The 21,318-nt window shown below is 36.2% G+C and overlaps 1 protein-coding gene across 5 annotated transcripts in view; it reads left to right on the top strand.

Moving 5' to 3' along the window:
* The window catches only part of ITPR2 (inositol 1,4,5-trisphosphate receptor type 2), a 438,931-nt gene that overhangs the window by 136,090 nt on the left and 281,523 nt on the right, over positions 1 to 21,318 (top strand). For 4 of the 5 annotated variants that reach the window (XM_081060952.1, XM_081060953.1, XM_081060954.1 and 1 more), the window contains 8 exons: positions 1,323 to 1,464; positions 3,643 to 3,804; positions 8,032 to 8,204; positions 9,164 to 9,283; positions 9,400 to 9,585; positions 10,713 to 10,964; positions 11,425 to 11,569; positions 13,286 to 13,436. In XM_081060952.1, coding sequence (XP_080917078.1) covers positions 1,323 to 1,464; positions 3,643 to 3,804; positions 8,032 to 8,204; positions 9,164 to 9,283; positions 9,400 to 9,585; positions 10,713 to 10,964; positions 11,425 to 11,569; positions 13,286 to 13,436 — 1,331 coding nt within the window. Of the gene's footprint in view, positions 1 to 1,322; positions 1,465 to 2,834; positions 3,090 to 3,642; positions 3,805 to 8,031; positions 8,205 to 9,163; positions 9,284 to 9,399; positions 9,586 to 10,712; positions 10,965 to 11,424; positions 11,570 to 13,285; positions 13,437 to 21,318 lie in introns of those variants that run through there. The other variant, XM_081060956.1, reaches the window with a different exon arrangement.

The raw sequence follows: 21,318 nt of genomic DNA, 5'->3' as shown, positions 1-21,318 counted from the left end.
TCTCTTCTTTCTGTGTTCACTTTTCTTCTTGCTGAAATGTATTCTTTATTCAATGAGGTTATAAATGTTGTTAGTTTTACATATATGAAAAAGTATTTTACCTCTACTCTTAAGTGATACTTTATGTATGGGATGTTAGATTGACAATTATTTTCCTTTAGTGTTTTAAAGTTACAATTTAATGATTTTCTGTTGTCTCTGGTTGCCATTAAGAAATCTGCTGTCAGTGGAATTGTTACTCTTTATTGGTATTTTTTTCCTTCACTTTCTGGTAATTTCGTAGATTTTTTCTTTGTTGTAAAAGTCTTATTATAGTTCGTCTCACTTGACACTTAGGGTATGCTTTAATCTGAATACTTATGTCTTTCATCAATTCTGGAAAATTTTCAGCCGTTTTCCTTCAAATATTTCTTCATCTTTTCCTCTTGTCTCTCTTTAGGAACTTCGATTAGATAGATGCATGTTGGAGATTTAATTCATCCACCTTTCTTTTCATAATTTGCTTTTTAAATCTTTCTGTGCTGCTTTTTTTTGATACTATCTTATAAATCACTAATTTTTCTTGCAATGTATGTAGAATAGTTTACCTTCGTGAATTAGATTTTCATTTAAATGATTATAATCTTATTGTTCAGATTTGTTTGTTCTTTTGCATATCTATTCTTCATTCATACCTGCACATTTTTATATGTGTTGTCTTTTTTTGTAAATAATTGCTTTCTTTATCTCTTTGAGGATTGAAAACACACTTATTTAAAAGTTGTTTTGAAATTGTTCTGTTATGTGCTTTTTGTTGATAATGAATTGGCCTTCTGATTCTTTCATGTGATGCTTACTCTGTCTCTATTAGCAGATCATTTTAGTTTTTCCAATTACATATATTGGAAAAATTGAAACTTGGTGAGGATTACGAAATGTAGTTGGAGTCAAGTAAAAAAAATGTGATTTGAATTTAGGAATTTACAAGTATAGCTGTTTTCCCTTAAGTAGAAATATTCTTTATTGTTGGTCAGCCATGAAAAGTCATCCAATGGTATTCTCCTATTGACTGATCTGTTTTTGGGGCTCACCTGGCATTATTTCATAATAGACTTTACAAATACTTGAGTAGAGGTAGAGGGGGTAGTGGGAACTAGAAGAACTGGAGAAGGGATGTGCTTTTAAGGATTTAGGTAACATTAACTGCATTAAACATTTTGTTGATTAAAGAATTTTTATGATAAAATACTTTCAGTGTTGCAATGTTTCAGTTCTTAGTGTTTTTAAAAAATGTTTCCAAAATTAACACCATAGAGTAAAATTTCCTTTTCATTTTGTTATAGGTTTGTAACCAAATTATTGGAAGACCTCATCTTCTTTGTCGCCGATGTACTTAATAATGGACAAGAAGTTCTGGATGTGGTTATCACTAAGCCAAACCGAGAACGTCAAAAATTAATGAGGGAACAAAACATATTGGCACAGGTGAATGTTTTCATGTACTAAATTTGCATATTTTACTTTTTTGAATTAAAGTATCAGGAAAGTCCTTGTCTTAGTTATCTATTGCTGTATAACAAGTAACCCCAAAACTTAGTGGCTGAAAACAGCAGATACTTATAGTTTTTGTGGATTAGGAGTCTAAGAATGGCTTATGTGGACAGTTCTTGCTTAGGGTCTTTCTCAAGGCTGCAGTCGGTGTTGGCTGGGGCTGCAGTCATCTCAAGGCTTCAGTGGGAGAAGATTCACTTCCCAGCTCACTTCCATGGCCTCTTCACAGGGCTGTCTCAAGAATCGGCAGCTTGTTTGGTTTAGGAGTGAGGGGTCCAAGAGAGGGCACCCAGATGGAAGCCACAGTCTTTATAACCGAATCTCAGAAGTAACATCCCATACTATGTGCTGTTATAAGTGAGTAGGTAAATCCAGTTCATAGTCAAGGAGACATGATTACATAAGGGTATGAATTCCAGGAGGCAAGGATCATTGAGGTCTGTTTCGGAGACAGCCTGTCACAGACCTCTAAAAAGCCTGCAAGGTCAGACTATCTCCAGAAAATGTGCTGGAATAATTTTCTAGGTAGAATTTACAGGGAGAACTTGGAAACTGCCATCTTTAACTTCGTACTTCCTTCTCTCTCTTCCCTAGGAAAGCGGGGCAGTCTATTCATCAGCTCACAAGTCCTCTATGCAATATTCTAGTTTTGTTTTTTCCCCCTGAAATTCTACAGCTGCTCCTATACTATGTCTTTCTGAAATTGTTCAGAACACACCAATGAATTACTTCAGTTACTAATAATATGCACATTTGAACATGCCTGCTTTTATGCATTCTTTTTGTTCTGTTAATTGCTATGTGAAGTAATGAGCTTCTGTATTCGTTAAATGTGGACTCAAGGAAGATACTTAAATAAAAATCATGTTATTAATATACATGTTTTTGTAAAGTTGGGAAAGGAAAACAATAGACATATTGTCAATGAATATTCTATAGCTGATTGTCTGAAAATACAAAAATTGACATTTTTCTTGAAGAAAATAAAGGTTGCTAATCTAATGAGATAGAGTCCTTTCTGACATTAGCGTTCCTTTTGTACAAAAGCATCCGATTTCAAGGACTTTTAGGACCTTGAATGATTTATTAATATTATTTCGACCAACACATTTATTTCAGAAACTTTTATTTCAGTATTATAAGTATAAAATTCAAGGTTTAGTGAATATAGAATTATTGAAGAAATTTTTATTCATATTATAGTTCATGAACTACACGGGAGAATGCCTTTCCATTTTGCTTTCTTGTGGTAATGCTCATGCACTTGCCTAGTACGCTTTCATAAACGATTTACTTTCTTCCAGTGCATCTCGAGGTGATCCTATCTGCTGCCTAAAAGAGTTGTATTCCTCAGTGCTTTTGAAATACTTCCGAACCACTTACCTTTTTAGGAGAAGAGTGTGGGTCACTGAGTATCACCAGTTGCCCATGTGGGTCCTTGTGTGTTCCACTTGAAAGCTGATGCATTCCTTGGTTTGGCCACGTCTTTATGTATCAAGAACAATAAATTAACTTTTATAACGAGGTGTACGAGCACTATTTCGAGGCAACTTTCTGATGTAGGTTCAGATAAAAATAAATGTTTCTTTATACTATTTTGATTTTAGAACGTCACAGACAATAACAAATATAATAAAGCCTGTAGAAATCAAACTATATTTTAGTTTATCTGAATATGTTCATGTAATGTGATACAACCCAACATTTTTTTTTTTTTGAGGGAAAGGAGACAGATGTCTTGTTCTAACCTCAGAGAGATATTTTATTTTATTTTATTTTATTTATTTATTTTATTTTATTTTATTTTATTTATTTTATTTTCCCAACATTTTTATGTTTCTTATTTTAATAAAATACGCTTTCTAAATAAAATTAAACATTTTATTTAAATAATGTTTTTGTCATTCAATTTAGGGAATCCTTTTAGCAATATTTTTCTGTTCCTTAATATGTTGATCTAGTATCCTAAAATAATTCCATTTTTGTTTACATTAGTATTGTCAAGTGTTTTTGAGTCAATTTGCTTATTTAAAAAAAATTAAAACATTGCAAAACATGCAAATAGATGTTCCATTCATCAGAATAGATGGTTGTTTGTTTTTTTCCTGATAGGTATTTGGGATTCTTAAAGCACCCTTCAAGGAGAAAGGAGGAGAAGGCCCAATGTTGAGACTTGAAGATCTGGGGGACCAAAGATATGCTCCCTACAAGTACATGCTGAGGTTATGCTACCGTGTGCTGAGACATTCGCAGCAGGACTACCGGAAAAACCAGGTGGGAGGGTGGCCCGTGTTATGACCTCTGTTCAGCCTTTAGAGGATGGACAAGGTTCTTTGGTTACTGTTCTAGAACATATAAACTGGGAATGGGAAATTCCACTCTTCAGTGAAATGTTTTATATTGGTAACACATGAAACGGGCCTGTAAGTACTTTTGAGCTGACCCGTGTATTTATGCTTCCCTGTAAAATTAGAATCATTAGGGGAGGATGTCTGAATCCATCTACGTGCATGGTATTAGCTCCTGCTGGTCAAGAGGCATGCTGGATATATTATAGAAAGAGAAACGAGACATTTCTTGGCATTCTAGATCACCTGAGGTACTGCATTGTAGTGTAAAGGCCAAAGAGTTCATTGTCTTGTGCATCTGAAACATAAGGGAGAAACAAAGACAGGACATGAGAGATAAAAGACAGCATTACAGGAATTCAGAAGAGGGAGAGCTCAGTTGTGGCTGGGGGAACCCAGGAAGGGTGCTTGGAGAAGGACACATTTGGGTAGGATGAGAACAATTTTCATAAATTGTACCGGAGTAGGCATTTTAGGGAAGAGGGATCTATGAAAAGAGAATGATGGACGCTAGAAAGGGCACTTTTGTGCGAAGGTATGCCTACCTGCCAGGTGTATCTAGGGATATAGCTGAAAGTTGCCAACTGCAAGTGAAATTTCATTTCAGTTTCATTTTTAGCTTAAAAATGTAATATTTTGCACTGTGTTCAATAATATACATCTTTGTTTAATATAAAATTGTTTAAAATTAATTATTATTTGGTAAACCAGTATGCCATGTTTCTCTTAGTCAGTTTGAGAGATGAGTGCATAATCAGCAAATTTCACTGATGAGTTTAGTCCATTAGGAAGGACAGTGTAACAGAGGATTGGTGAGGCAGGTTGGGCTAAGCCGTGTAGGGCCAAGGATGTCAGGCCTATAGGGTGGAGGTTATGTGGGAATAGTTAAAGTATTTATTGATTGCATACTTTGTACCAGGCTTACCTCTAAGCCCTTTCCACAACTTAACTCAGTTAATACTGAGTTAAGATAAGGAACTGAGGCACAGATAGTTTTAATAAATTGCCAAAGATTACACAATTTTAAGACTGGAGCCAGTGTTCAAACCCAGCCTCTTAATCATCGCAGTATTTCCTCTTAGTAGTTTGAAAGTTTTTTGGCAAGAAGAAAAAATTTTCTTTGAGAAAAATGTGTTAAAATACATTGGCTTTGAAAATTCCGTTTACAGATTAAGAAAAGGTCTAAAAAAGAATACGTAAAACAGATTAGTCAGAAGATAAATAATATGGCAAGCAGCAAGAGCAAGGAAGGGGACGATATACACAAATCCTGAAATCCTTTTTAGTATAATCCTAGTTATAAACATCCATCTTCACAGGTGAAAATGCTGTCATTGGAATTATTTTTCCCAGCTTCACTGTATTCCTTTAAGGTGTCAAGTAGGTGGTGTTGTTCTTATTTTATTGGAAGAAAAATTAAGTTCCAGGATGTTAAGTGATAGACCTTCAAGCACTCAGAGAACCAGTGTTCCTGAAGTCCCCACTGTAAGGGCCTATGTCATTACGTGGAGATCTGGCATGAGGGTGGTGGGTAGAAGTTGCTCCGTGTACTCCACTTGGTGTCATTTCTCTTCCTGGGACTGGAAAGATATACTTTGTTACACAGGCCACTACTCACACATATAAGCAATGTTATTAGAGAGCTTGAGTTAAGTAAAAAATCAACAAGTCTACGGAGTTTGCCTGGTTTTCTCAGTCCCATGGGCCCACAGTGTATGCCATCTTTGTTTGTGCTCAGCCTTTGGGAGGGTCCTGGGACCCCCTTTCTGCGGCACTGCTTTGTGCTTCAGTGTCAGTCACCTTGGGTTTGGTTGCTCTGCCAGTCTCGAGTAGGTGGCCTGGGCAGCACGTCTTCACTGGTGTGGCACACCAAGTTCTTTCTTATTCCTCTCAGTCTTAGCTGGGGACTCATGAGCCTAGTGTGCTGAGGTGTGTGCAATTTCTCCTCTGAAAACACTTAGGCTTTTGACAAGTAGAGAAACACACACACACACACACACACACACACACTTCTTTTTTCTCTCCTAGTTCACTCTACCTAGGCACATCACTTCTCCAGGTAAATTCACTTTGGGGGACCTGATTTCCAGTTTCTTTATAGAGCATATGACTGTGGGTGGACAACTCTTTTTCTTATTTGGGATGTCACCCCAAGACATAGATTACTAAGCTGACAGAAGAAAAAAGAATCCGCATCTGTCACTGAGGGTTAAGTTTTATTTTCCCTCGCGTTCTTGTGCATGCTCCAATTTAAACTCAGTGATGGTTGAAAAATAGTTTTCTCATTTCTATTGAATTAAGCATGCTTTGTGTTAAGCATAAAGCAGCTTTCTGATGTTTTTAGAACGTGACTTTAAAATGTAAGCAGAATTACTTTCTACTCTTGCATAATTACCTTGTTTTCCTTTATCTGCAGCTGTATTTTATGGAGTCCTAATAAGGAGTTCTTTTGTGATTTAGCGCTAATCCAAGTCTTTCATATTGAGTCTCTGTTTATTATTATTTATAGAATTTGGTAACACCTCTAATTTCTTTTGATTATTTGTCAACGTCTTGATCTATTTGTCAAACATCTTGTAGATTTTCCTTATTCTATAGTATGATTAAAATATCATAAAAGTGTGTAAATCAATACATATCTGTAAAATGATGCTCTAACCGAAGACATTTTGCTTAACTGGCTATCCAACATAAAGCCATCATTTTCAAAGTCAACAAAATTGCTGCCTAGAATATAATTAGATTTGTGCAACCAAATATCATTTTCAAGGAACAGGTAAGTTCCAATAAAAGAAAAATAAGTCAAAGCCACTTTGTAATCAAGACATTTTTCAAATATCAAAACAGAGATACATTCCCAAGGAGAATCCCCAAGAAAGTGAAGTGAAAACTTTCCTACTGTGGAGGGGGTAAGGCTTACCAGTTTAATGGTTGTGCGAGACGTTTTGCCTATATACAGACTGTGGGAAATGAGTAATAGTGGCTTGGAATATTGAAGAGTTAGTGGGAAGAATAAGGAGCACCTTAAATAACACATGATTAAAACTCCCCAATGGCTTTCTCTTGCTGTTAGAAGAACATCTTCTCCTTTACCACGGCTTGCAAGGACCTGCCTTTCCAACCTCAGCTCTTGCTTTTTCCTCATTTACTACACTCTGTTGCAGTGGCCACTTTTTGTTGATAGGTCACAAAAAACTTGGTTCCACTACCACAGAGCCTTTGTACCTGCTACTCCCACTGCCTAGATGGCTTCTGTCCCTGTGCTGCCTCCTTTTTATCATTTCCATCAGTTCATCGTTTTAATCATTTGCTCCGTAAGTCAAATATCACTTTTTTTCAGCCATCTTCATCCTTCTGTTTGTTTTATTTCACTTATTAACATGTAAAATGATCATATTTATTAGTTCATTTACTGCCCTTTTTTTCTCACTGGATGTAAGCTCCATGAAAGCTCATTTATCTTGTTTACTTCCACAGGCCTATTCTCTCAAACAGTGTCTGGAATGTTGGAGGCTTTCAAGGGATCTTTATTGGGTGAACAGATCTGATCAATAAAGTTTTTAATCTTATTATCTTATTTGATAGCTTTCTAAGATAAAAAGTGATATGGAACTGTATCATTATTTTGAAGAGAAGATTTAATAGATCACTGTGGTGTAATGTATAAAAAAGAAATCACCCAAGTCCATCTGGGATCTTCATGTAACAATATAGGTCTTATACCTCATACACAAAATACCACAGTTATTTTAATTATGCTAAACTCATCAGTATGGCTTTTAATGAGAGTTAGAAGAAGGGCCTCTGTTAGGGTAGTGAAATCGTTAGTTACCATGTCAAAAAATCGTTAGTTCATCTAGGTTTATTTTTGTTCTTCCCACTTACACTTCAAGAGTGCAAGCACCCATATTAAAAAAAAAGGTTTCTGGGTGTATAATTTTTTGTTATAATTAAAGTTAGGTGTAGGCTAATATTTTCATTTCCTTCCTCATAAAGTCCTATTTATTGACGAGTTATTTACTTGCTATTTTTTTGACAATAATTTTTAGTGAGTTTTCTGTTATGAATAAATTAGTCGATGTTGCTGACGCTAATGGAACCTGTTCTTTGTCAGCTGTTTGGCAGTGCATTCTGACAGCCTTTCTCTTTGCAGGAATATATTGCTAAGAATTTCTGTGTCATGCAGTCCCAGATTGGCTATGATATTTTGGCAGAAGATACCATCACAGCTTTGTTGCACAACAACAGAAAACTACTAGAGAAACATATCACAGCAAAAGAAATAGAAACATTTGTCAGCTTACTCAGGAGAAATCGTGAGCCAAGGTTTGAAGTGGTTCATACAGCATTCTTTTCTAGGGGGGATTGTGGCTTTTTGCTTTATTCTTAGAAATTTTTAAAGTTGAAATCCCTTCATATCCCTTTCATGGACAAAACTCTATTGGCCTTATTGCTATAATAATTATGCATAATAAAGAGTTATTGCTTTGTAGCAGACCAAAAAACTTTCTAGATGTATTTAAATGTAATTGATTTCCACGCTAACTTATATTTTTATAGAACTTTATAGTTTTTAAAATGGTTTCATATACATTGTCTCATTAAAATCTTTGCATAGTCTCATGAAGTACACTGGTCGTATTTTATTATACACATTTTAATGATGAGAAAATAAAAATTGAGGGAACAGCTTGCCCAATAAATTCCCAGTAGTAAGGAATAGACTAGGAGGTAAATCAAGGGTTTTTGATTCCATATAGAATTCTCTTTCCATTGCACCCTGCTGCGTTATCTGGGGAAAAATGAAGGCAGAAACGTCAAGCAGCTAGATCAAGTTTTCTTAACTAATTAGCCTAGCAAATAAACGGGCCATTGACTCCACAAGGCCGTACTCACTTTGATTAAGTGTGTGTAGTATTCCTGTTTGACTCAATACCAACATTAGCTTTGATCTGCTTTTGTTTTGATATTCAATTTTGATATTCACTTTACGGCAGATAAATGATTTTCTAAGCATAGTAAGTCACAGTGCTGTGGGATGAATACCACCAAATAAATAGAAGCAAATTTATATCCTTTTTTGAAATAAGATTTGTACTAAGTACAAATAGTTTGATGTTTAATTTGTTTCTAATGATGCAGTAGATAAGCAACACGTTAGAAAAATGTTGCATGAAAATAATATTAAAATATATCTTAAAAGTTAACGTTTGTAATATCCCAAAGTTTATTGTCCTTATGATTTTATAAAATGTTCTAATGTTTCGTTTAATTTTTTTTGCCAGGTTCTTGGATTATTTATCAGATCTGTGTGTGTCCAATACCACCGCTATACCTGTAACTCAGGAACTCATCTGTAAATTTATGTTGAGCCCAGGCAATGCAGACATCCTCATTCAAACTAAGTAAGCCCAGACAATGGAGGCGTCTTTTTCTGTTCATTATGTGTAAGCATTGTAGTTCTTTGTCATATTTATTAGTGAGCTTTTTAATAGATTTGGTTCGTATTATTAATTTCAAGGCTGGTTTCAATGCAAATGGACAACCCCATGGAGAGCTCCATCCTTTCAGATGACATTGATGATGAGGAAGTTTGGCTCTACTGGATTGACAGCAACAAGGAACCCCACGGTAAAGCTATCAGGCACCTTGCTCAGGAAGCAAAAGAAGGCACCAAAGCTGATTTAGAAGTTCTTACCTATTACAGGTAAAGTATTGCAGAGAATTGTAATTCTCAATCTCACATGTTCACTGAGAGAGATTCTCCATAAATCTCTAAAAGTCTGGTGTCTATGAAGAGGAAATTTAAAAAGGCGTGTCATTACTAGGGTAGCTGAAATATTTAGTATTATTTAAAATAACTCAAAATAAAAGTTAGCATCTGTGTTTTCCACGTATACCACTTGAAATTTTCTGACTTCCCACTTGTTTGGAATTGTTATGCCGCAAAAGGTTTTTTCCTATTGATTGGAGTAGGTATGGATGAGAGACACGTTGGGGATCCAGGTGATGGAACTGGGACTGGGGAAGCTGATCCAGCTGCAGGGGCGGCCTCAGAGAGAGTTAGCTGGTAGGTTATGGTGGATAGAGCTTACGAATATGTGGAGCACTTGAGCTTAAGAGAAACTGTGTCTGTAGTTAAGAAAGTTCAGCAATAGCATATGGCAGCAGAAGTTCTGATGGTAGTTCCCGGTGGTCAGTATATTGGGAGCAAGAACCTAGCTGGTGTCTTTGAATTTAAGGCGTGGAAACCCAAGGCAGAAGCCCTTGGGGTAAGTTGGACCCAAATAACAGGAATCTGAGAAAGGCAGAAAATGCCTCCTGCTCCCTGGTGTCTACAGCTCCAGCAAATAAAGCCAAGGGCTAATTCTTGATCTCAGAGGTTGGTGTATCCAAGTGTACTGATGCCATTTGGATTGATCGCATTCCGTTTGGGAACTGAGTGGATCGAAACTAAGAGTGTAGGTGCCACAACCCAGAGCTGAGTGGGACAGGGGGAGGTGGAGAGAGATGGTTTCATGGGAGCCGTTATCCTTGGTCTCAGGGTTCCTGCATATGTAACCCTAGGAAAGCTAGAACGGAGCACCTAATGACCCTCTCCTCCAGAAACGTGTTACTGGAAAAAGTAAGGGAAATTGCAACTGAATGGGAATAGGGACAATTTCACACATGTGTTGTTGATTATTTAATCTGCTACCCAAAGAGCTTGACTCCAGTATCACATACACTTGCAAATATTATCATCATAAATATTATAGTCATAAATACTGACTGATATTATGATGCTTAAGATCAAGACCAGACGAATAATGTCATGTGTTTAATATCTTTAAGGTACCAGCTAAACCTCTTTGCAAGGATGTGCTTGGATCGCCAGTATCTGGCCATAAACCAGATTTCTATGCAGCTCTCTGTGGATTTGATCCTGCGGTGTGTGTCGGATGAGAGCCTGCCATTTGACCTCCGAGCATCTTTTTGTCGCCTCATGCTCCATATGCACGTTGACCGGGATCCCCAGGAGTCTGTGGTGCCTGTTCGCTATGCAAGGCTCTGGACCGAAATCCCCACAAAGATCACGATTCATGAGTATGTTTGGAGTTCATAATCAAATGTCTTTAATTTTGAAATGAAATATATGGAAAGGCATTTCTCTGTTCAAACACAGGTTGTTAATCTTCCAAATGCAAATAAGATACTCTTTGGAGAGTAAAATGACAACTTTTGGTAATAGAAACATCATTCTGGAAACCAATAAGCAGAAATCATATTAATAAAGGCGTAACAATTTGTTAAGTGTATAATATTGTGGTAGACCTTGATTTAAGTGTTTTACATATTAACTCATTTTGTAACAGCCCAAAGAGCTTGACTCCAGTATCACAGACACTTGAAAATATGAATGAGATATTTACAGATCAGGATACAACATCTACAAAGGTTAATTATTTTACCCAAGTGTACGGAGCCAGGAGCTTAAAGTATGTATATGTTCCTGTTTTTAAATGATTACAATCAATTGAGTTTGCTTTATATTTTATCTTTCCAGATATGATTCTATAACAGACTCTTCCAGAAATGATATGAAGAGGAAATTTGCACTGACGATGGAATTTGTTGAAGAATACTTGAAAGAAGTTGTAAATCAGCCCTTTCCTTTTGGGGATAAAGAAAAAAACAAACTGACATTTGAGGTATTTTTTAAAAAAGAATGCATTCATGAGTTTTTTCAATTTTCCCTATCGAAAGTTAGATACATTGGGGAGGGAGAGGCTGGCTGGTTAGCTCAGATGGTGAGAGCTTGGTGCTCTTAACAACAGTGTTGCCGGTTCGATCCCCACATGGGCCACTGTGAGCTGTGCCCTCTACAACTAGATTAAAACAAATACTTGACTTGGAGGTGATGAGTCCTGGAAAAGCACACTTAAATAAATAAAAGTTTTTTAAAAAATTAGATACATTGAGCATCAAAGGTTTTTCCCCCCTCTATTATTTAGAATATTTTGGTAATTGGATAGTTTGGTTCATGAAGGTATGATTCCCTCTGCCATTGATTAAAAAATAGATTTGATGTTTTAATCATACCTGATATGCAATATAAAATATTTATAATTATCTGTTAGCTACTTTTTCCTTGATTTTGGGGGGTTTCATTTCATTTGTGTAAGCTTTGTTGCACTCAATGAACAAAGACAGTTTTGCATACTTCTAATATACTTGATTACATTTTTTTTCATCTCCATGGAGGTGATGTTTTTAGCCTCATTAAACTGCACTGAATTATTTCTACTTATAATATCATTTTGGGAGTTATAGTGCCAATACTAGAGAGAAGATGCTGTTACTCGATATCTGGTATATTTGCTACCTACAGGGGTATAACAAATTACCCTCAACTTAGCAGCTCAAAGAAACAAACATTTAGTATCTCAGAGTTTCTCCGAGTCAGGAATCTGGGAGTGCTTAGTTGGGTGATTCTGGTTCAGGGTCCTTCATGTAATCAAGCTGTCAACTAGGGTGTAGTCATCTGGGGCTAGACGATTCACTTCTCAGCTCATTCATGAGGTTGTTGGTGTCCATACTTTCTTGCTGGCTATTGGCCAGGAACCTCATCTTCTTGCCATGTGGGCATTTCCATAGGCTGCCTGTGTCCTTATGGCATGGTAGCTGGCTCCCCCTGAGCAAGCCATTTGAGAGAGAGAGAGAGAGAGAGAGAGAGAGAGAGAGAGAGAGAGAGAGAGAGAAAGAGAGAGAGAGAGAGACACCAAAATGGAAGTTTCAATCTTCTATAAACTAATCTTGGAAGTGGCATGCTACCACTTTTGTTGCATTCTGTTGGTCACACAGACTAACTCTGGTGCAATGTGGAAGGAGACCATACTTTGGGGGCTATCCTGGAAGCTGGCTCTCATACCTAGTAGGTGTTATAGTATCCAGAAGAGCATAAAGCAGCATGGGGAGCATATACTTCTGGACAAATTTCATGGATAATGTCTATTAAAGTAATTCATTAATGTAACCATTTATTAAGTGATATCCTAACGAATAAGACTTAAGTTAATATTTAATTAAGAGATAAATCATTCTAATGCAAACTTTTTTAACCACCTTGGTACATCTGAAATCATGTCTTCTTGCTTCCTTGCTGGCTGCTGACCAGACACCTCATCTTCCTGTCACTGGCGTTTGATAGGGTTGACGAACTAGTCTTATTGGGATTTAATTCTAAACTTGAATAAATCAGAGTTCAGTGGTTGCTTTTGCAGGTATTTTAATTCCTAGGTGTTAAAGAATTAGAGAATTTATTATAGAAATAACTGCCCTAGTTTAGATAATAAAATATCAATGTTAATTTTAGTTCCTAATGTTTTTCTTTTCTTTTTTCCCTTCTCCCCCTTTTTTAAATTAAGGTGGTCCACTTGGCTCGGAATCTCATATACTTTGGATTTTATAGTTTCAGTGAGTTATTAAGGCTCACAAGAACACTACTGGCTATCCTAGATATTGTACAGGCCCCCATGTCATCATATTTTGAAAGATTAAGCAAATTTCATGATGGAGGTAAGAATTTTTGAGATAAGTTATAATCTTTTTGGTATTATTTAGAGGTGAGATAAAAACAAATATACAGAGAAGTGGTGGTTAACGTGTAGCTGCTAATATGTGTGTACAAATACAAAGTAATCCTATGGTGGGACTGAGTGATAATAGACTGGATTTACGAACATGCTTCTCTGTTCTTAATACTAATGCTTTGAGAGACAAATTCATAAGGTCCGTGAGTTCCATCTTTAGCAATTAATGTTACGCTCAGTCCACCAGTGAAAACGTTATGTGTTAAATAAACAAAAACATCTTAATATTTGTGATCATCCTGGTACGTGTCATATGCTGCCTATGCTTCAAAGTAAAGCGCAGAAAAATGCAACAAACGGGGCCACTAAGGGTCACATCAGAGGAACAGTGAATGCAAAGCCAGTGTAGGAGGCAGTACAGTGAAGTGGATAAGAGAATGGGCTTTGGGTTCAGAGTGCCTGTGTTCAAATCCTGCCTTTAGCATTAGGGACTTAGGCAAGGTACTTATTTTTGGGAGGAGGTCTCTTTTCTCATCTGAGATATGATGATAATAATAGTATCTCCCTCATAGTTCCTTGTGAGAATTAAGTGACCGTATCCAACATATTCAAGTATGTACAACAGTGTCTGTCTCATAACTCAATACAATTGTTTTTTATTGTCCTGTATTGGATGCCTGGAAAATCCTCTGAGGTAGAGAATGATTTGCAAAAGGTATATTGAAGAGTGCTTTTAGGATATATATACACCTGGAAGGCAGTGAGGAAGATAGGATGGGGCAGACAGCGAAGCCGATTCACAGTGCAGTTGCAAGTGAGACCTCAGCTGATCTTACAGGGAACTCTGGAGCTGGGATGGCCCTTCCGGGGGGGGGTCACAAATTAAGGCAAGGGGGCTGAGCTTTGGGTCCTTGCATCAGCCAGCTAGTGACTGCTGGCTTCATCATGGAGGGTGTGTGTACCTTGAGGAAGGCGCTCCTTTTGGAGAAGGTCACTCTTAATGACAGCTGTGAGAAGGCAGCAGTCATGATGCCCAGCACCTGGGGTAATAGATGCCTCAGCTCTGAAGAGGAGATATGGCTGGAGCACAATGTACTCACTGCAGTATGTGCTACAGAATTAAAAAGTAAAAGCAGAAAGAAGTAGTATCTGGTTAAGAAGTTTTCTTAATTGTAAGGGGGTGAACATCCAGGTAGCTGAAGCAATTAATTGCTACTGCTTAAATCAGAATTCTTTCTACATCTTCCAAAATATGTACAAATCAATAAGAAGTAAATTAAACCACAGAAATCCCTCACCTTCAGCAGAACCAGAAGACAGAGGACAGTACAAACTTCAGTTACTGTATGTAGAAAAGTCACATCAGTTTTTAGTAGAGCTGTTTCTTGAGCTCTCATCGTAAGTCTTTATGGATAGTTAGAGGTTTCTAGAAAACCCGTGTGGAAAAGACAAGTTGGGATTGTGGGACAATCGCCCTCAGGAAGAGAGTTTATCCTAAGTGTGAAAACACTGAAAGAGATTCCAGGTAGCTATAAGAGCAATAGTCAAGAGGAAGGGACTTACAAGTGAACCCTCACAGTGTGGAAGAGCAATGCTTCTAGGGATGAACAAGATAAAAGTGAGGGAGAAGCACCCTTTAGAGTCTTGTAGGTGAAGGGAAAAAAAGTAAGGTGAGAAATTTAGACTACCACAAGATAAAAGAACAAAAAATTGAAGGAAATATAACTTCTCTGGTGCCCCCCACCACAAGCCAAACTAAAGAAACCGCACTTCAGAACTCAGACAGGAGAGGGTGCTCTTGAATTAAAGATCATGCAAACCAGCTCATATTGTAAACCTTGTCCAAGAAGTGACTCCATGTAATCATTTGTCATTGATATAAAGTGACTATAAGATCAAAGTAGAGTGGAGAATCACAACATTTCAGTTGATGGAAATTCCTCTTTGAAAAGCATCCATGAAACAGAAGAAAATTGAAACATGACACTCGAAACTGAATTAAATGTCTTCAAACAAACATTGGGATAGGAAAAATACCTTGAATCACACATTCAAAAACTAAGAAAAAAAAGGAAGAAATGAAATTAAAGTTGATGGAACTCAGAAAAGAAATAGAATAAAATGGTAGACTTTATTTTTTATTTTTTTTAGAAATGCAGACTAAATTACTGGGTATCAAAGGGAGAATAGATTTGAACAGAAGTTTAATAAGAACCGTTGAAGAAAAGCAGGCAAACAATGAGGAGAATATCAGTCTTATAAAGAAACAAGTAAAAAAGGCCAGAGAGAAAGTGGTTGAAATGGAAGAAAGGCAAAGAAGAGCCATCATGTGAATAATTGGAGTCCTTGAAGGAAAAAAACAAAATGATGGAACAGATCTGATATTTAAAATTTCCATCCAAGAAAGCATTCTGTAAATAAAAAGGTAACCTGAATTCTGCATGGTGAAATTGTCCAGAATGGTAATCTCCAAGACATAGCAGGATAAAACTATTATATAAAGTATATATTCCGAGAGAATGGTGAGGAGGAGGGAGGGCACTATGAAAGCAATGGAGGAAAAGGAAAGGAAAGATATTTCCTGCTATGACGCTTTTACAATCTGCAGTTTACTTTAAACTAAACCATTTTTGAAAAGTTAGAAATTGATCTTGACTTTTGGTCTCAGTGCTTAGAGTCTGCTTTCAGAGTTGTTCCCTAAAGAAAGTATTTTCTTCCTCTGAAAATCTGCTAATATTTTCTATGTATTCTCCACTGTCCTATCCACATCTGCCCTCTAAGACACATTTTTCAGTCTTTTAAAAGTATTTTATAATTCTCATGTTTTTTCCATTCAACTCCATTCACCTCTGGATATATTAATTGTTTGCTATCTGAGAACCATTAATTAATTTATTCAAAAAGAAATTTATTAAGTATTGCATGTCAGACACTGTTCTAGTCACTGGGAATAAACAACGAACAAGATAAAGTCCTTAGCCACAGGGAGGGCAGGCAATTAATAAATAAATAGGCAGACCCTTACCCCCCACCCCATTGGGAGAGATGATCAGATAATAAATAAATGAAAATACCCGATAACATCAGATAATATATGCTATGAAGAAAAATAAAGTAGGAGAATATGGGCAGTGATGAAGTAAGGGAAGGGCAATTATTTTTAGCTAGAATGGATTGAATAAGTTTTCAGATACTATGTGGTCATAGTGTTGGGAAGATCATAGTTAGGAGGCTGTTGGAGAATTGGACAATGGTGTTAAACTAGGAAAGTAGTGATAGAGGTGACAGGAAGTGGATAAATTTGGAATTCTGCATTCTTAATTGATAGGAATTAGATGTGAAATGGAAAAGAAAGAGGAGAATTAAAGATTATTCCTAAGTTTTGATTAGCAGTTGGGTGAATGGTACTATTTATTGATGTGGGAAAGACTAGTGGATGAGTGGGGTTAGAGGGAAAATCAGGATTTCTGTTTGAGCATGTTAGATTTTAAATGACTATTAGGCATCAACGTGGAGATGTTATAATATGTCGACAGATGGATATATGAATGAAACTTAGGGTAATGTCAGGGTAGGAAATATAAATACGAGAATCAGTGCACAAAAGAGACATTCATGATACCAGACTGAAGACGATCACCTTAGGAGTGATGGTTGATTGAGAAGGAATGCTGTCTAATGATTGACTCTTGGGACACTCCAACATTGGACCATGTGATAGAGGAGGAGCCAGCAAGAGACTGGAACAGAGTGGCTGGTGAGGAAAGAGGAACATCAGGAGAATGTGATGTCTTGGAAGCCAAAAGAAAAGTAATGCTAGAAAATTTAAATTGTTTGTTGGCTTATGCAAGTATCCTTCCTAGATAGCTATTGTTCATTGAGTACTCTGTGTGCTAAGTGGTTGTACATGGTTTACCTCCCATGTAGTATGACTTGTGCTTAACCGTGGCATATGCTATTTTAATCCATTATTAAAATATGAAACACTGTAATTTTATTCCAGTATTAAAAATGATTTACGATAATTTTTATTAGCCAATTATAATTCTGTAAAAAACTTCTTGTGTTGATAGGTATACTTATATATGTTCTGTATGAACCTAAATTCAGAGGTTTCTTCCTTTTGAGACTGGCATGTAGAGCAGTGTCTCTTCATTTGGGGAAATGCATTTTCCTCAGTTGTGGAAAGGGGTTTGTGGATTTTGGCTACACTTTTGGAATCTAAAAGAATGTGCTTATCCTCCTATACAGTAATAAATACACAAGAGATATGTTAGTCTAGTTCTTGGTGTATTGCAACTAATTTGAATTTAAGGACCATAGTTTTTAAGATCACTTCTCTACAAATCAGAGGGTAAATTATTTCTTTTATACATTCTAAGATTGAGTACATGATGTAAACTGTGAGAAAATATAGTTTGTTGTTTAAGCATGATTTGATAACAGTTATAATTATACTCCAGATGATACAGCTGAGAGAAGTTGTGAGCTTTCTTAATTTGTCTCAACCCTAAAACTCCTTTTCAAGGCATCATTTTTGCTTTTACTAGCATTAAATGCTTATTTAATATTATTAACTCACATATATTTGGAAGGGCAATGCTTTTGTAGTAAAACATTCCAATTTAGATTTCTTTGGAGCATATCTATACTTGTAAGACAAAAAAATAAGGTACTACATTTTTGTCAGTGTTGCCTTGAGGTGCATTTGAAAAAGTGAATATGTGGCTTTATTTGCAATATAAAAAACAGAAAAGAATGTACCTCACATAATTTGCTGATAAAGTTGCCAGTAATGCAAATATAATAGAATTATGCATGGATTTCAGATTGTTTAGTAAAAAGTTTACTTTTAAAGTACCAATATAGAAAAGCATATTCAGGAAGATTAATTAACTTGCCTAAGATCTGTTAGTAAGTTTATTACTAAGTTTATTATTAAGAATTAAAGTGTAAGAAATTAGTGTTTCTATCCTTTGCAGTACTTGATTATTTATTAGTTCAATGAATTAGTATTTTAGAAAATTGTTATTGAAGTTAGAATTTTGGTTCAAAAATTTTAAAGTTAAGACTTATATAGGGCATCAGTCTAATATATTCTTCAAGTTAATAGAGTTTAAAAAAAAATTGACACAAAGCAACGTCCTGTGCCTCTAGATATGATGCATACAACATCACTTATTTTATAGTCCTAACAAAAATTCATAATCTCCAACTAATCTAGGAATTATCAGAGAAGGACAAATTGGTAATTAATAGAAAAATTGGCTTCAACTTAAAAAAAAGTCAGTGTCGTGAAAAATAAAAAAAGGCTGAGAAACTTTCAGATTAAAATGAAATTAACAAAACATGACAACTAAATATAATATGTGATTTTGGATCAGGAAAATATTATCTACAGAAACATTATTGGCACAATTGGTGAAATATGAATATGGATGGTATATTAGGTTGTAGTATTGTATTGTATCTGTTAGATTTCCTGAATTTAATAGTACTGTGGTTATGTAAAAGAATGTACTTGTTTTTAGCAAATACATGCTGAAGAATTAAGGGTTAAAGGTCATAATGTCTGGAATTAAATATTACAGCAAAGGTATAATATATATGTATACATATATATGTAGGAGAGAGAGGGAGCATGCAAATGTGGCAGAGTTTGTGAATCTAATAAATCTGTGAATCTAAAAAATAAGAAGATATTATAGGAATTCTTTGTACTACTCTTGCAACTCTTCCCGTAAATTTGAAAGTATTCCAAAACAGAAAAGTGACTAACTTAAATAATTAGCTGAGTCGGAAAATGATTTATTATACGTAAGGTGACACTGACTTAAGGCATTATCATACAGCTCTACTAGGAGGTGTGTCATCATAGCTGAGTTCTCTAGACTATAAATTCCTAACGAAAGTTATATTAGATAATAAATTCTTAACGAAAGAAGCAAGAGAGAACACATTTCTGGAATCTCCCAATGCAGAGACAGGATTGTCAGGCCTGGGAAAAATTCCTGTGGTACAAGGTAAGACGGAGATTGACGCCAGAGAGGAAATCCCAGATTACAGAAAGAACTATTCCTTTAAAGGACAACTTGTGGAACTCACAGCAATGTTATCACATTACAACACCCAGTGTATTGTCAACGTGGCTGTTTTATATTCAAATCATCTGGATTATATTTTTCTATTTTAATGAAACTTTATTTTCAGTTGGAAGTCATTGGCAAAGCACATTTAAAACACACACAAAAAAAGGACGTACATTTTATAAGCATTGTTGCTAGACAAACCAGTTCCTTGAAGCAGTGACAACAGTTTTCTCATACCGTGTTGGGCAATCTTTGTTGCAGTAGAACCTTCTGATCCACTTAACACTTACGAAGTTTGCTCCAGCACAGTTAGGATTGGGCTTTCAGAGAAATGTGTTCGGCAGGCCAGACCCAGGGGAGCAGAAGAAGAGGCGTGTTTAGAAGGAAAAGACTTCCAGTTCCCAGACGTCCATTTTGTGCTGGCCTCGGCGGTGCCTATCTTAAATAGGGTATACATGAGCAGCATTCGTTTGTTCTTCTAGGAAATCCTGTAGGTTTAGATGTCAGTGATTAGTGTTTAAGGCGATGGGGGATGGCTGGCTTGGAAGGTGGCAGTTACAGAATTTTTTTCTTTTGTGGATCTTTGGTACAGTGCATCCCACCTTGTTGTCACTGTGAGTTGTCCTCATTGTATAGATGGTTGGGGGTCTGAGTCTAACTCCCAGGCTGTGATTGCTCACCATCACGGTTGCTTTTAGTTGTCACGCTCAGCAGAAATTGGTAGGCTCAGAAGCAGCTTTTTATTTTTGTGCCCTAGAGGTGGTCCGTTCAGAAAATTAACCAGATATGCTCATGGGGAGACACAAGGAGTGGCACTGCCCTAGCCGTGACTGCAGTGAAATAGAAGAGTTTCATCTTCAGAACTATCAATGCAATGCCTTTCATTGGCTATGCCTTGCTTTAAAAAAAAAAAAAAAAAAAGTGTTGTTTTCAAAAAAATGTATTTACTCTCAGCAGGCTATGTTGTTGAGTTAATTTGCTTTGCCTAATACCTATCATTTGCTCTCAGTGTTTTAAAATGCACAGGCACCATTCAGTGTAATTGATCATTTGGGTTGAAGGATTATGTCAAGCAGTGCTCTTCTTTGCCAAGTATAGAAGTTAAAAGCAAATGTAGACATTGGCTGATAAACTGGGTGTTTTTAATATGTTTTTGAAAGTGTATTCCATTAAAAAAATTATACATTTTTTTCTCTTTATGCTTACTGAAGGATACACAGTCCAAGGATTGATACTGCTACTAATTAGGATCACTTTTTACAGCAGGGTGGTATATGTATTTTGTTCTACGAGTGAGTCATTTAAATAGTTGGGGACAAATGTGAATCTTACACATCCTTCTGAGGAGCAACATAACATGTAAACTCTGACTGGTGAGAGTATCATCTTCGTTTGAACACAGTACAGACTTTGACACAATCTAGAAATGGATCTAATTTGGGCCTAATTTGTTGCTTAGTTGTCCTGTCAATATCTTTCCACTTATCTGTTTGTTTTTTGAATGGAACTGGGATTCAAATGTGACCCACCAACATGGAGCAATGGAGCCTTAACCACTGAGTAACACTCAGCCTAGTTAGGGTTTTTAGGCCACTACTATGATTTATTTTCACAATTGTCTCCTTACTCTTGAACTCATGGTGTGTGAAAAGGCAATATATCAGAAAACTACAAAAAGATCAAACAAGAACTGGATCGTTACTTTTTATCTTCTATCGTTTTGCCTTTTCACAACTCCAAATTTTGGGAGTTTCCACAATCAAACCCTGAAATGAAGAG

Source organism: Rhinolophus hipposideros, assembly GCF_964194185.1.
Source record: "Rhinolophus hipposideros genome assembly, chromosome: 9".
Taxonomy (NCBI): Eukaryota; Metazoa; Chordata; class Mammalia; order Chiroptera; family Rhinolophidae; genus Rhinolophus; species Rhinolophus hipposideros.
This window is presented reverse-complemented; position numbering and strand designations above follow the sequence as displayed.